Source organism: Xyrauchen texanus, chromosome 26 (genome assembly GCF_025860055.1).
Source record: "Xyrauchen texanus isolate HMW12.3.18 chromosome 26, RBS_HiC_50CHRs, whole genome shotgun sequence".
In the NCBI taxonomy this organism is placed as follows: Eukaryota; Metazoa; Chordata; class Actinopteri; order Cypriniformes; family Catostomidae; genus Xyrauchen; species Xyrauchen texanus.
In genome coordinates, this window is record NC_068301.1 from 25,294,916 (window position 1) to 25,309,425 (window position 14,510).

At 37.3% G+C, this 14,510-nt stretch overlaps 1 protein-coding gene across 1 annotated transcript; it reads left to right on the forward strand.

Annotated features, from left to right (window-relative positions):
- The first annotated feature begins 272 nt into the window (after window positions 1-272).
- On the forward strand, window positions 273-11,261 carry LOC127619434 (tribbles homolog 1-like). Its single transcript, XM_052092292.1, has 3 exons — window positions 273-905; window positions 1,262-1,554; window positions 7,034-11,261. Exons 1-3 carry the CDS (start codon window positions 621-623, stop codon window positions 7,497-7,499), a joined length of 1,044 nt encoding a protein of 347 aa, XP_051948252.1. The 5' UTR covers window positions 273-620; the 3' UTR covers window positions 7,500-11,261.
- The last annotated feature ends 3,249 nt before the right edge of the window (window positions 11,262-14,510 follow it).

A 14,510-nucleotide genomic window follows, 5' to 3' on the forward strand; every position in this document is an offset into this window, starting at 1 on the left:
CTTGTTGGTTCGAACGAATCATTAAAACATTTTATTTTGTAGTAAATTTTATTTTACTTAAATATTCCTCTTTATCGCTATTTTTTCAATTAGATTACTGACATATGACACAAATACTGTGTTGTTTAAACTTCTAGCAATCATTTCATCTCACAATTCTCCATGACAGTGGAGCGATTCACAAACTCTCGTCGGTTCGAACAGATCAAAAAGAACCAGTTCAAAAGAACGACTCGTTAGCGAATCAGATTTCACCACGGTTGAAAGTAGAGCTCAGACAAAAGCATCAGTAGTTCATTGAGACAGATCACCCTTCAGGGGCTTTAATTCAACATTGCTTCTTCTTACAGCATCTTTCGTTCAAGCCACTGTTCTCCAACGAGCTATAAATTGCTAAATGCAAAAGCTGAAAAAAGGATGGATAAACGGAACGGCAAATTCATGATACACACACTTTTTGTGCATTTATTTCCATTGATTAGGAACTAGGATCTTCTCGTTTTGCAGCGCGGGGCACACATCTTTTTCTGGAAATATGTGTATGTGAGATTAGTCGGATAGTCCGACTCACGGACTCTGTTAGAGAACTGTCTGTTTTAGGTTCATTGTAGTTTGTAAGCATGAGTGTGCAGTGGATTCATAATCCGGTACCGGGAAGACACGGACACAAGCGCTTTGACACGGACGAGCCTGTGGCCAAATGTCCTAGGCTCAGCGAGTCTTCGGCTGATGCGGGTCTTTTGGTTTCCTCGCCGGGATCTCCGGTCAGCGGAGCTCCTCTGAGCGTCACTCCAACCCACCAGGGTCCCACTCGCATCGGGCAGTTCCTGCTGGTTCCACTGACCGATCGACCGGGGGTGCACAGCGCTTTAGACATGGACACAGGAGAGGAACTGGTCTGCAAAGTAAGTGACATACAATAATGTACACAACCCATTTACGTTGAGACCTAGCAAAAATTATCATGTATTTATTTATTCATTTATTTATAACATCATTACTGTATTTGGTACATAAAACGAATTACAAATGTATATTTATATTTCATAATTTTTTTAATTATTATAAGCCTTATAATATTTAGTATCACATTAAAGCCGGACCTTCACATAAGTGTCATAAAGGCAATGACAAATAATTGCATGCTATATTAATTTAAGCACTAGTGTTGTGTTTTTGAATTTGTATTTTGGTTTCATTGACTTACCCTCTCAAAACTTAAATTAAAATGTGAACACGGGTATTTTATTGCCATCTGCAGGTGTTTGATATGAGCCAATACCAGCAGAAGATAAGCTCCTACAGCATGCTGTCAAAGCACAAGAACATTGCACAGATCAAAGACATAGTTCTTGGGGAGCGCAAAGCCTATGTGTTCGAGGAGAAGGATTTTGGCGACATGCACACCTTTGTAAAGAGCAGCAAGAGGCTTCCTGAAGACCTGGCCTCCAAGCTTTTCTTCCAGGTGGCATCCGCAGTGAACCACTGCCATCAAGTTGGCATTGTTTTGGGGGACCTCAAGCTTCGCAAGTTTGTGTTCTCAAATGAGAAAAGGTGAGAGTCATTGTTATAAATAAACATGTGTGTGCACAAACTTAGCTATTGTTTGGGGATAAAATTGTACCCAAAAGAAGGGATGCACCTATGTATTGGTTGCCGATATTTGTTGGCCAATTATTGACAAAATTAAAACCATTGGGTATCGGTTATAAGCATGAAAACGTTCATATGAAAAAACGATAGTGCATTAAAAATTAATTATCATCACACTTTGTTAAAACTCTGTGAATTCACATGCATGATCCAGAAATAAGCACTCAGAAGAACATATAATATTAAATTTTTATTCTTTCTCGTTTTCACGTTAATGTGGAAAAACTGCCATAAGTTGACATGGCAGTTGTGAGCATGCCTTCGACTTACCTTCAGGCTACATGATGAGGCAAACCATACAAAAGCAGACTTTGACCATTAATGCTGCATTTAAGATTGAAATCACAATATGGCCTTGCGTGATTACCAGGGCTGGACTGGTAATCTGGCATACAAGGCATTTTCCCGGTGGGCCGACACACTTTGAGGCCAATCAGGTGCGGACTGGCCATTGGGAGAACCGAACAGGCTGGTGGGTCGGCCACTAAATGGGCCAAATGGGTCACGATAAGCTAAAATGAATCACCGCGTTATGCAGAATGGACCACAAAAGTGCGAAAGCATAGCGAACACCCAATGACTCACAAAATCAATTTGAGCCTCTACCATGTCCTGTAGCCCATGTCCTGCTATGTAAAATCAGGGCCGATTTCTCTTCCCAGTCCAGCCCTGGTGATTACTAAAACTTAAAAGGCTGTGTTTGCTTTCAGAGATTCAGTCAGTACTGTGTGATCAAGTGGCGCCCTCTAGAGGTCTGGATGGCATTATCCGTTATCAAGTATACCACTATAATAAATACTTTAAAAAGGTTTTGATTTCCTTTGGTTAAAACTTATTTTCCCCTTGATGTGGTTGACATATCTATGGAATTCTATGGAACATATGCATATATGGTAGTACATACTGTATATAGTACATACACGTAAAATGTGAGTTCTGTTGTTTTGAACTGCAAAAATAAAATAAATACATATCAATCATCATGTTATCAAATGTAGTTATTTTTGGTATATTTTTGTATCTTCTATTTATATTTCATTGTGGCTCTCTTTAAAATTGTGGCCTGTCATGTGTTCAACAGATTCAATCCATGTTCAACGGTAATAAAAAAAAAAAGATTTTTAAAAATGAAAAAAAGATTTTTTTACCTCTTTGTACATTTTTAAAGAATAATTCCTAAGTAAAACAGTGAGTTGATGACGAAACAGTGAGTGGCAAAATATCGGTATCATATCAGCCAAAACGTTTCGTATCTGTGCATCCCTACCCATAAATAACATAAATTTGACAAAACCTCTTTTGGGCCCATTTTGGGATATCCTCGTTTTTAGGTAAACAATGATGTAAATAAAGATTGTTTTCTTTTTTATTATTATATCTAAAATTCTAAATAATAATAATAATAACAAATAAAAAAGTGTTCTTAGAGGATTAGGTTGTGGGTTAGGATTAGTCGATAGTCGGTACCAATGAAGTTTGTGTTAAAATGGGTGTTTCTGGGACCTGCCTGGTGCAGTATGATGCATAATGTGACATCAGCAGCGTTATATTGGGCGAATTGTGTCAGTTCTCGTTTAATTTGTTTCTCACTTCCTTCCACCTTTGTGGCAAATCGCAGGTGATTTGTGCCACTTCCCTAAAGATTCAAAGGAACAAACCTAAAACATTCACTTACTCATGTTTCTCTGTAAGAGGAACAACACAAGTAATGAGATCTCTGGATCTGTTTTTTGTCACGAGTCCTCTAAATTATGTAAGTAAATTATATATAAAATATGTAAATATATATATGAAAAGCAAATGGCCTACATTTTTATCTGGTCTACACCAAGCCTGTGTTGTGTAGTACAATGTAATCACAGTCCATCTGCAGTCACAAGTAGATAGGTTTGTCATTTCTGGGACAACATTTTAAAGGCTGACCTTTGGGCATCGGCGTGCTTGTGAGTGAATGGAAATAGACAAGAACGTGTAAGAGGATGTAGTCACCCTTCTCTCATAGCAGCCAGCGGGTGCAGTGAGATGAGTCATAGCAATACACTTACAGAGGGAAAACTTACCATTCAGGATCATGTACTTACAAATACAATGCTCAACTCCTAAAGACGGCATCAGTTGTAGGCAAGCAGTGCCAACTATGGACATTGCGACACTGGCAAACTGGCAGTCTGGTCTGACAGACGCGTCTAGCACCGACGTGACCAGGGCATGATGACATTTGGGGGGATGAGAAGTGCAAAGCTGCTATCTCTATTTTCTTTCACTTTGTGCAGTACCAAGAAGAATAACACACTGACAGCTTATGCAAAGTGTTATAACATGTTTTTCTTACTCTGCGAAAACATTTCCTCATGCAAAGGTTATTGCCGCTGTATTACGTGACACTGAAATAATTTATTCTGATTTATCAATTCTGCGGTCTAATATTTTACGACAATGAATGCTGAACTGTCTATTTGGGTGTGATCACATTAAGATTACTCATGATTTTTTTTTCTTTACAGTTCTGTTCTTTATATGTATAGCGACAATTCCGATGTGAAATGTTAAATGTTAAAAATGAGTTAAATGTTCTCCTAAGCAGATGAGATTTTTAAGGTTAAAAGCTCTCCATTCATCGGTACTGTGGACTAATTGCAAAAAAAATTATAATTTTTTCAGAACACCCCCCAAATTAATACAAGATTTTAATTATTCATAATAAATACTATATATGTTCACAATCTTATGATGAACCAAAATTTTTGAAAACTTTTTTGTTGTAAAAAAGAACTTTGTAACCTGGCACTCTAATGCATTTTAGCCCTCACAGATGTGTTCGTCCATAGACATTCAGTCTAATTTTTGGTTCATGCACCACCCTCATTGTTTCATCGAATATATTGGCCTCTTAGTGGACTAGAAGCTCAATGCATTTTATCACCAATAGTTGATAGCATATTTTTCTGATTATTTGTTTATCATGCTTTTCCAGCTGGACTACATATTTTGTTTTGGACATTTTATAGACATAATGTTGTGTTATTCATACAAGTAAGCTCACAGACAAGTAAACAATAAATGGCTCATTGTGTAGATAATTGCCTATGGAAAAAGCGAATCTAAAGTTTTGGGCTACTTTACCCCTCATTTTCCCCCATCTATAGTAGAATTGTTTAGTGAGTAAAAGTTGTTGAACAATGAAATAATAAAAAAACCATTATTTCTTGTCCATTTATTTACTTATTTGGTAAACATGTAATAATCAGTATAATCTACAATCACAGTAATGTATAGTTTGCAATAATGACCAGCTGACTGTACATTATTCATTCAAAATATAGTATATAGTCCTTTTGAGCTGAAACTTTGAGCCAAAATATTTTCCGTAGGCCAAATGCAGGTTCCATACCTGGAATAGCTTTTACGAAATGCAACGATGATGAGTGTTGGATAAGCGACAGGCAAATAAGGTTGAAACCTTGATAACGCTGAGATATGGTGCATGATCACAAACAAAAAAGACGCTTGCTGACCTGGAATGTGTTTGTAGTTAGATTGTGAAACGGACAGGGGCTGTTCATGCGTCACTGATGTATAAGCAGTGTTCAAGGGCTGGCAGATGCGTGAGCATGAGATACAGGTGCGGCAAGAACACAGTAGACCTGCAGCATGGCAATCATTTGTTCTATCGCTCAGTCTTTCTGTCTGTCTGTCACACACACACACACACATCGGCACACACAGGGCTATGACTCATTCTCTCCAGCTCTCTGGCAGAATGCTGTTGTGTCATCTACAAACCCCCCAAACTGAGGCTGATAGCCGGTGATGAAACACAATACCATGCATAGCAGCTCATGTTTTACTGAAAGGGATACCATCAGACAAACGTACACATATACACACACACAAACTCATAGGTCATTAAATCTAGACAGTGTTAATTTCCACCGGGATATTCCTAGACTACTAGCGAATTGTGTCCTATTGGAAATTCAGCTAAACTTAGCCACGAGTCTACAAGATTTCATTGGCGAGTGCTACAGAGAGAGGAAGTCTGTTTATTGTGTGTGTGCGCTGTGGAAACTCTGGTGCATGCATTTGTTTAAACGAAGGCCATAATTAGACAAGGCTCTGTCCTTTAGCTGTTGTGGTAGCACTGTTTGAGAGTCAGAACACTAACTGTAGAGTCTCTTCCATGATTTCAATGCACTGCAATCTGTGATCTAAACAAAAGTGACAGAGAGATATTTGAGTTTAATGTACAATAAAGAAGGGCTTCCAGACATTGCTTAATTTAGCAGTGGAAGAGCGAATTCTCTCAAGATACTAAATCCATCATCGGCAGACCCACACGGAATCAGCACCCGCAGAACTCCTCAGAAAGGTCCGTAGATATCTGCTGAACTGGAAGGCCTGACAACGGCTGACGCATTTGTTTATTAAATATTTTGGCAAGGTGATTTTGTCAAGTAAGACATATTTCTGGATCAACATCCTTTGTTGGTCCTGGAACAACATTCATGCCAAAGTAACAAAGTCCTAACCCTAATCCTAATCCCAAATCTAACCATAACCAACCCTTAAAATAAGAGTAAAATAATAGGTTGATTAGAATGGTGTACATCCCCAGCCCCCCTTAAATTTGATTGGTTAATCAAAATAATCAGAGTCCATCTGCAATGTTTTTCTATGTTAAAATGGTAGACGACCCTTACTTATAAACAAAATTCAGCATTTAAAAAATGCATCTCATATCACCTGCGTTCTATTCTATTTGTTGCATTTCGTTTAGCTTTTTTAACACAAGAACATGCACAAGAACACATTTGGTATGAAAGGCTCCTTGTCAAAATCACTGTCACCTTCAGTGCTATTAATAACAGTGTTGTACTCTCAGCTCAGTTTGACACTTTTTAACGTGTTAAAAATCCATTCTGCAAAATTCTACAGATTTCTCACCCAAAAATAGTGCAGAAAATAAGAGTTCTGTAGATTCCATCTGGGCCTAATCATTGGACAAATATTGCTGTATCTGAATGGGTTGTAAAGTACAAAGACCAAAATATACTCTAGCAAGCTCGATTTTGTGCACTGTTGCATTCCAAAAAATGTCCAATTCATAAGAGAGCACAACGTTGCCACAAGGGGCTATTTAGCCGACATTATTGTTAACTGTCCGCTTCTACTGTGAGTTTCCTCATTCAAACCAACTACTGTCATGTCAGATCAAAAGTTTGAAGAGAATATTGCTAAGCAATGTCAATTAAATTTGGGGCGGCTGTGGACACTATGTACACGTACTTGCCTAGGCCAGTCCTATGAATTTCTTTACACCCATATTACAATGATTCTTGTGTGCTACTCATTATTAACAACACTGATCTGTTTGTTTTAGGACCCATTTGAAGTTAGAGGGTCTTGAGGACAGCCATATTCTGTCTGGAGAGGACGACTCGATGTGCGACACGCACGGATGCCCAGCATACGTGAGTCCTGAGATCTTGAATGGTGGAGGGAGCTACTCAGGCAAGCAGGCAGACGCATGGAGCCTCGGCGTTATGCTGTACACAATGCTGGTGGGCCGCTACCCTTTCCATGACCTGGACCCCGCTACTCTGTTCTCTAAGATCCGCCGGGGTACATACTGCCTCCCCGAGGGGCTGTCTTTAAGGGCACGCTGTCTACTTCGAAGTTTGCTCAGAAAGGACCCCAGCGAAAGACTTACCGCCGCAGAGGTGCTTATTCACCCGTGGTTCAATGGCAAAATACAGGATACAGTAAATGCAGGAAATGAAGTTATCCTCAGAGAACAGACAGTGCCCCAGATAGAAGTGGGGCAGGACGAGGATCTTTTCTCCTGAGAAAACCAATATAGCTTGAAAATGGACCAACACTGTTCAGCATTCTCTTTGTTTTGTTTTCTGTGTTTTCTGTTTGTTTTCTGTTTTGTTTCAAATGCATTTTGTATAGATAAAGAAGTATAAACACAGTAAAAACAAGTGTATTCTGTATCGATAAGGCCGACTAATCGGATGATATTTTGCCATTTTGAGATTATCGGCATAGGCTGATTAAAATTCTAGTTTAAGGTATGACTGTGTGTAATTTATTTTGTAGAACAAAACATGCAAGTCTTTTCAAGTAATGTAAAAGGGTTAGTTTACCTCAAAATTAAAATTCGGTCAGAATGTCTTTCTTAGGTGCTGACAGCCTCAGTCACCATTTAGTTTCATTGTATGTAACAAAGATGCAGTGAAAGTGAATGATGACAGAGGCTGTTGTTCTCATTTTACATTCCATGGAAGAAAGAATTATTCCTTTAACTACACAAATAGACAAAAAAAAAAAAAAAACTATTCTAAAAATAATGTATCTAATTTACTATAAGTAAATTACAATTTTATATATCTGCATTGTTATGGCTATCGGCCATACATATCGACATCGGCCATTGAAAAAAAATCCATATCGGTCAACCTCTAGTGAATACTCACTCAAAGTACTGTATCATCTGTGTCAGGTTAAAGGACAGCGTGCACAGCCAGTGTATTTTGAAGTTGTTTGGTGCTAGTAACCATTGTTGTGCTGTATGAAGTGAATGCTGAGTCTTGGCATTATGGCTCACGTGAAAGCGAATGTCACATGGTGACTAACCTCATCAAGAAGAATCAGAACATACAGTATTAATTACAAAGGAGGGGCATTGACAGACATGCGCCAGACCTGTGGCTTCACTCTTACTCTCAAAACCAGAAGTGTATGTTGACTCTGCCATTGAATACTGTGGCATGATAAGATATGAGGCGAATGGAGACACACATCCACACATTTATTCTCTCTATACATGCATTCATGCAATAAGTTGTTCTAAATCACGGATACTGTGTGTCATTCTGACTTGCGCTGTGCCAAACTGTACAGGAAACGTGTTTAAAAGTAAGACTCATTGTACTGCAAGCTATATTGAAATACTTAGTTGTAAAGGTAAAAGCCATAGATTTTTCAAGTCTGCATGAATTTCAAATAAAATGTTTGTGGCAAGCCTTTAGATTTGAAACTGCAAAAAAAAAAAGAATTATGAGGATTTTGTTCCCCCACCCAACCTCCGACCCTCATGACATCCCAGATGTTTGACTATTTCTTCTGCTGAACACAAATGAAAAAATGTTTTGATGAATATTTCAGCTCTGTAGGTCTACACAATGCAAGTAAAGGTTGATTAAAACTTTGACGCTACAAAAATCACATAAAGGCAGTATAAAGGCCATAAGACTCCAGTGGTTAAACCCATGTCTTCAGAAGTGATATGATTGGTGTGGATGAGAAACAGATCAATATTTAAGATTATTTTTTACTCTATTTCTCCACTTTCACATCTTAAAGTCACATGTGATAACTGTTTAGTTTCACTTTCATCTCTGAAAGTGTAAATGGAGATTTAGAGTAAAAAGGGATTATCAATCTATTTCTCACCTGCACCTATCATATTACTTCTAAAGACATAGATTAAACCACTGGTGTTTTATGGATTACCTTTATGTGCTTTTTGGAGCTTCTAGATTCTGGCCAACATTCACTTGCACTGTATGAACCTACAGAGCTAAAATATTCTTCTAAAAATCGTAATTTGCATTCTGCAAAAGAAAGTAAGCCATGTTTCTGGAATGGCATGAGGGTGAGTAAATGATGCAAGAATGTAAATCTTTGGGTATAACTAGACATTGAATATAGAAATTTAGTAACTATATATATATGGCAAATTATATTAACATGAACATTTTATATACAGAATTTTAATAAATAAAGAAAATGGCAGAACACTTAGAGATTGCTGCTTGTGCTATTACACATCATTCCTAATTTCAAATGTAACCCTCCCCTTAGATTTCATTGATGCAAAATCATCAGTGACTTAGTCAAATCTGCCCAGCAATCACATGGTTGATTCTTATATTTTCAAGACCACTGAGTCGATCCTTTATCTTATGTTTGTTCAGAATGTAAGAATGCATTATGAACATCTATGATCCTAAACATTTAGAGCTTTTTAGGCTGAGCAGCCTGTCAGGAACAACTCGTGACACCTTCCCCCATCGCGATCTTGCGAGCTCTGTGCGGGGGCGAGTCACAGTGTGGCATGATTTGGGGCACCTCTCTCCCATCACGATCTTGCGGTCTCCGTGCAGGGGCGATCGATCAGGTATCATGTCGTTCGGCCTCAGAGAGCGTTGCCGCCCTAGGCGCCTGCTTATATCGCCTTAATGTTATATGCGACTCTTACGGCTTGTGAAAGGCTCTTTTTAAGCAAAGTCTCTCTGAAGATGCAGGGCATGCAAAATGTATATCTCATGCACGCTGCACACGGAGAAATCTGACACAGATGCACAAAGTTCATATTGCACTGTGAATTATGCATTTGTGACACAAACCCCAGGGCTGCCCGCGAGGGATTAACGATTCAAATTCATTGTAAAAATGTGCCTGTGTAAATATGTACATTTTAAATGTGTGGATAAAATGGAATAAAGATCACTCTTTTCATTTTTTAAGTTTGTGGCTGAATGAAAAGTGGTTTCTTAAGAAGAAGAAAAAGCATGTGACCAAACACAGAATCTTTCTTGATTTACACATTTGCCAGATGCTTTTGTCCAAAGCAACTTTTAGTGCATTCAAGATATACATTTTATCAGTATGTGCGATCCCTATATGGGAAATGAACCCCAAACCTTTTGCTAGCATCATGCTCCACCAGTTGAGCTACAAGTATGCCTTTCTAAAATTTTGCATTAACTTTTTTTTTTTTTTCCACATGTGTGCTCAACAGAATATTTCAGTCTATTTTAAAATTCTCTCATCATTTACTCACCATCACGCCATCCCAGATGTGTATGACATTCTTGCTTCTGCAGAACACCTGAAGAAAATCTCTTCAGAGCTCTGTAGGTCCATACAATGTAGGTGAATGGTGGACAGAACTTTGAAGCTCAAAAAAGCACATTAAGGCCACATAAAAGTTATCCACATGACTGCAGTGGTAAATCTATATCTTCAGAAGCGATACGATATGTGTGGGTGAGAAACAGATCAATAATTAAGTCTGTTTTTACCATTAATTCTACTCCCTGCCCAATGGGTGACGAGATGCACAAATAATGTGAATGGCAAAAAACAAAGAATGTAAAAGTGGAGATTTATAGTATATATGACTTAAATATTGATCTTTTTCTCAGTCACACCAATAATTTAGCTTCTGAAGATACAGTACAGATTTAAACACTGGAGTCTTATGGATTACTTTTATGCTGCCTTTGTGTGCTTTTTGGACCTTCAAAGTTCTGGCAACCATTTATTGTACTTTAATTAAGAGGACCTACAAAGCTGAGATATTCTTTTAAAAATCTTTGTTTGGGTTCAACAAAAGAAAGAAAGTCATACACATCTGGGAGGGCGAGTAAGTGATGAGAGAATTTTAATTTATGGATGAACTATCCCTTTACTTCTCAAGTAATTATTTTCCCATTTTAAGGGAATAGATATTTTTACTGAAAAAAAGGGAAAAAAAACTCAGTAAGAAAATTATGTTTTTGCAGTGCATGTACAGTATGTTTAATTTATAATGTATATTAATAAAAGATTACTCAATGTGAAATGAAAATGTGTCATACTATTGAATGTGTACATTTTAAAAAGAGAATAAATAATTTTTTTGGAGTGTTAGAAAACTACAAGTAATGGCTTTAGAAGAATTGTTCAGTTTAAAGGTACACTTAATAGGGGGGTTAATGAGATTAAGTTAGCAGTTTTCAGTTGGTCATGTGATCTCTGCATATTGACTTGCTTTTAGTAGAATAAAACTGCATTTCTAGGCCACAGATATGAGTCTTCATCCCATGTGAGCATTATTTTAAATATATAAGTCAGAAGTAGTCATTTAGGTCATTTAGTAGTCATTTAGGGCTAAAACTTTTTTTTTTTTTGGACAGTGTAGATGTTACTTAGTGCAAGTTTAGATCCATCATTAAATCCTTGTGACCTCTGAACCATCAACATTCTCTGATCATTTTTTCAAAGCCTAAAGGCCTTAAAGGGATAGTTCACCCAAAAATGAACATGTTGTCATCATTTACTCATGATTTACATGTAAGACTTTCTTTTTTTTTTTTCAGAGCACAAAAGGATTTGTTTTTTAGGAATATCTCATTGATTATTCAATACAATGGCAGCTGATAGTGACTGATAGGCAGTCAGATGCAAATGTTTACCACAGTGTGATATAAGAGTCATATAGACCACTTTTATAATACCTATAAAAGTAGTCTATATGACTCTTATATCACACTGTGGTAAACATTTGCATCTGACTGCCTCCACAACTACACATCAACCCCTACTTCAAATCACTTCCCTACCCTGCCCAGTACTGGTGAGCAGTGAGATGCAAGTAGAGAGAACAGGTCAATCAAGAGCAGTGAGCCAGTCATAACAGTGGGCATTTACTGTCAAGTCTTAAAGGAGAGGCAGCACCAAAACCAAGTGTTTCTGACCATGTTTACAAATATATGACTGTTTTTTGTGCAAAAAACGTTACTAATATAATAAGTGAACCTCAAGTAACATATCAAAATAATAAAAAAGGCATGTCATGACACCTTTAAGTCATTTTGTTATTGAAAAATTAAGTACATTAGAGATGCTCATTCATAGTGGTTTGCTAAAAACAAGCATATCTCGTAGCGCTCATGAAGGCAAAACAGACGTCAAGATTTATACTGAAAAATTACTTTCATTTTAGGTTGTGCCTTGTTTGATTTCACAAGATTAGAATATGTCACATGTCACATGTACTTCTTTTATGATACTTGTGTGTACTTTTAGCTTGAATCACTATCCACAGCCATTGTATTCAAAATACTATTTTCATTTTGTGTTCTGCAGAAGAAAGGCATATGGGTTTGGAACGACATGAGGGTGAGTAGATGAGGGTGAGACAGAATTTCATCTTTAGGTGAACTAACCCATCCCTTGAAAATTAGGTGTCAGTATAACCTTTTAATGATTGGCAGGTATAAAGCCACCTCCTGTGCTAGATTCCGGGTGGCTGAAAGAGAAAGCTTAATGTGCATTTTGACATCTCCGCCCCTCTGTTATGACTTCATAGAGACTTGTGTAAGCGGCTGATTGGGTATCAACAGAGTAGCTGGAGCGTCTCCGTTGCTGGGTGTCAGCCAAGGAGTGTCGCACGCCATGGATGCAATTGGTAAACATGTCAGAGCTGGCCTTGGGTGACACTCTGATAAAAAAAAGTACCACTGAACCTGAACTACACAAATGATGTGCCATCTTAACTCTTGTCTGTCTAAGTGACATAATGATGAGTGTGCATGCTGTATAAAGATGTCTTCAAATCAAAGGATGATGTGATAGGATGATAGGTAATATTTAAGTTCCTGTTAGGCAGCTGTGATATGTAGTCAGGCAATAAACATGGGTATAGATAAAGGGGTATAAAGTGGCTCTGTGAGCAACTTGCGCTGCAATGTGTCACTTTTCAACTGCCCTAACTATGAATCTCTTTTGAGTGATGGTTATGTTATCAGCCCTTAGTGGCAGCAACTGTCTTTAGAGGCTTAATAATATTGCTTATTATATATTATCTTCATATTATACATTTAACATAGTATATTACCTGCATCTAAATCTAATTCTTTATCACATTGAGGCAAATAATGCACCAGATTCATTGTCATTTATATAGTAAATTCTAAATGTATGCATTTGGCAAACTCTACAGTACGGTGGTTTCAAGTTATACAGTAGTACACTTTGTCAGACTGTTTGTTCAATACAAATCTAACTTGTGACCTTGGCTTTGCATTTGCTTTGCTTGACCAGCTGAGCTATAGGAACCACATTCTGCATTGACAAATAAATACAATTAAAAAGAGATTTAGACTGATGATCAAATAGTACAAAACCATCAAGAATTAATCCAACCTGCACTTGTTGCTCATCCATTTGAAGAATTTTCATACAAATAATTACTGTACACTACAGGTACATTCATTTCAAGGACGGACCTTCTGGGCCTACCCGAGGCAAACTGGCGTGCTCAAGGGCAACAATTTTGTAAGACTTACTTCAGTTGCTTTTAAATTCAAGAATGTGGATCAATTATAAGATGTGAATTAATATTTCCTGACACGCATTGAGGACATTTCATGTTTGATTATCAATGTAATGTCACAGCCATGTGGATATATTAGGTACTGCAAAAATTACCTACTCATAAAATTATTTATTTTTGGAAAAGAAACAGAATTGGATAAATGAGTGGGGGAGGGGGGTTTCGTACAATTAATATTATAATTTAGTGTTTGTTTAAAATAACACCTTGCCAAATCTACAAAAACACAAAAAAATAAAATGCCAAGAACCAAGCTATACCAGAATGAACCACCAGAGGCCAGTATTTCAGCTACTCTGATCAAGTGTTCAGGCCTGTTGAACAGATGGTTTGATGTTTTTATATATATATAAATGTTTTCCATCTGAAAGGACTAAATATTAAATGAAACAAATGACAATAAAATGCAAAGTAATCTCTTCAGTAATCAAAATACTTTTTGAATGTAACTGTATTCTAATGACCAATGATTTAAATTGTAACTGGTGTGGGATACAGTTACTTATATTTAGTATTTTAAATATGTAATCCCATTACATGTATTCTGTTACTCCTCAACACTTTCTGTGTATATATGATATTTAACAGTCAATCATGTAAAACATATTCCAAAATAAATACATCAGCCATATTCCTAACAAACACCCCCATCTTATTATGGTGGTTTGATGGTTCTCCATGCAAGTTT

Bases quoted from the DNA above. Each gene is read 5' to 3' on its own strand.
- LOC127619434 (XM_052092292.1), top strand. From the start codon at position 621: ATGAGTGTGCAGTGGATTCATAATCCGGTACCGGGAAGACACGGACAC. The intron at 906-1,261 runs GTAAGTGACATA...TGCCATCTGCAG, and splicing joins GAGAGGAACTGGTCTGCAAA to GTGTTTGATATGAGCCAATA. The intron at 1,555-7,033 runs GTGAGAGTCATT...TGTTTGTTTTAG, and splicing joins GTGTTCTCAAATGAGAAAAG to GACCCATTTGAAGTTAGAGG.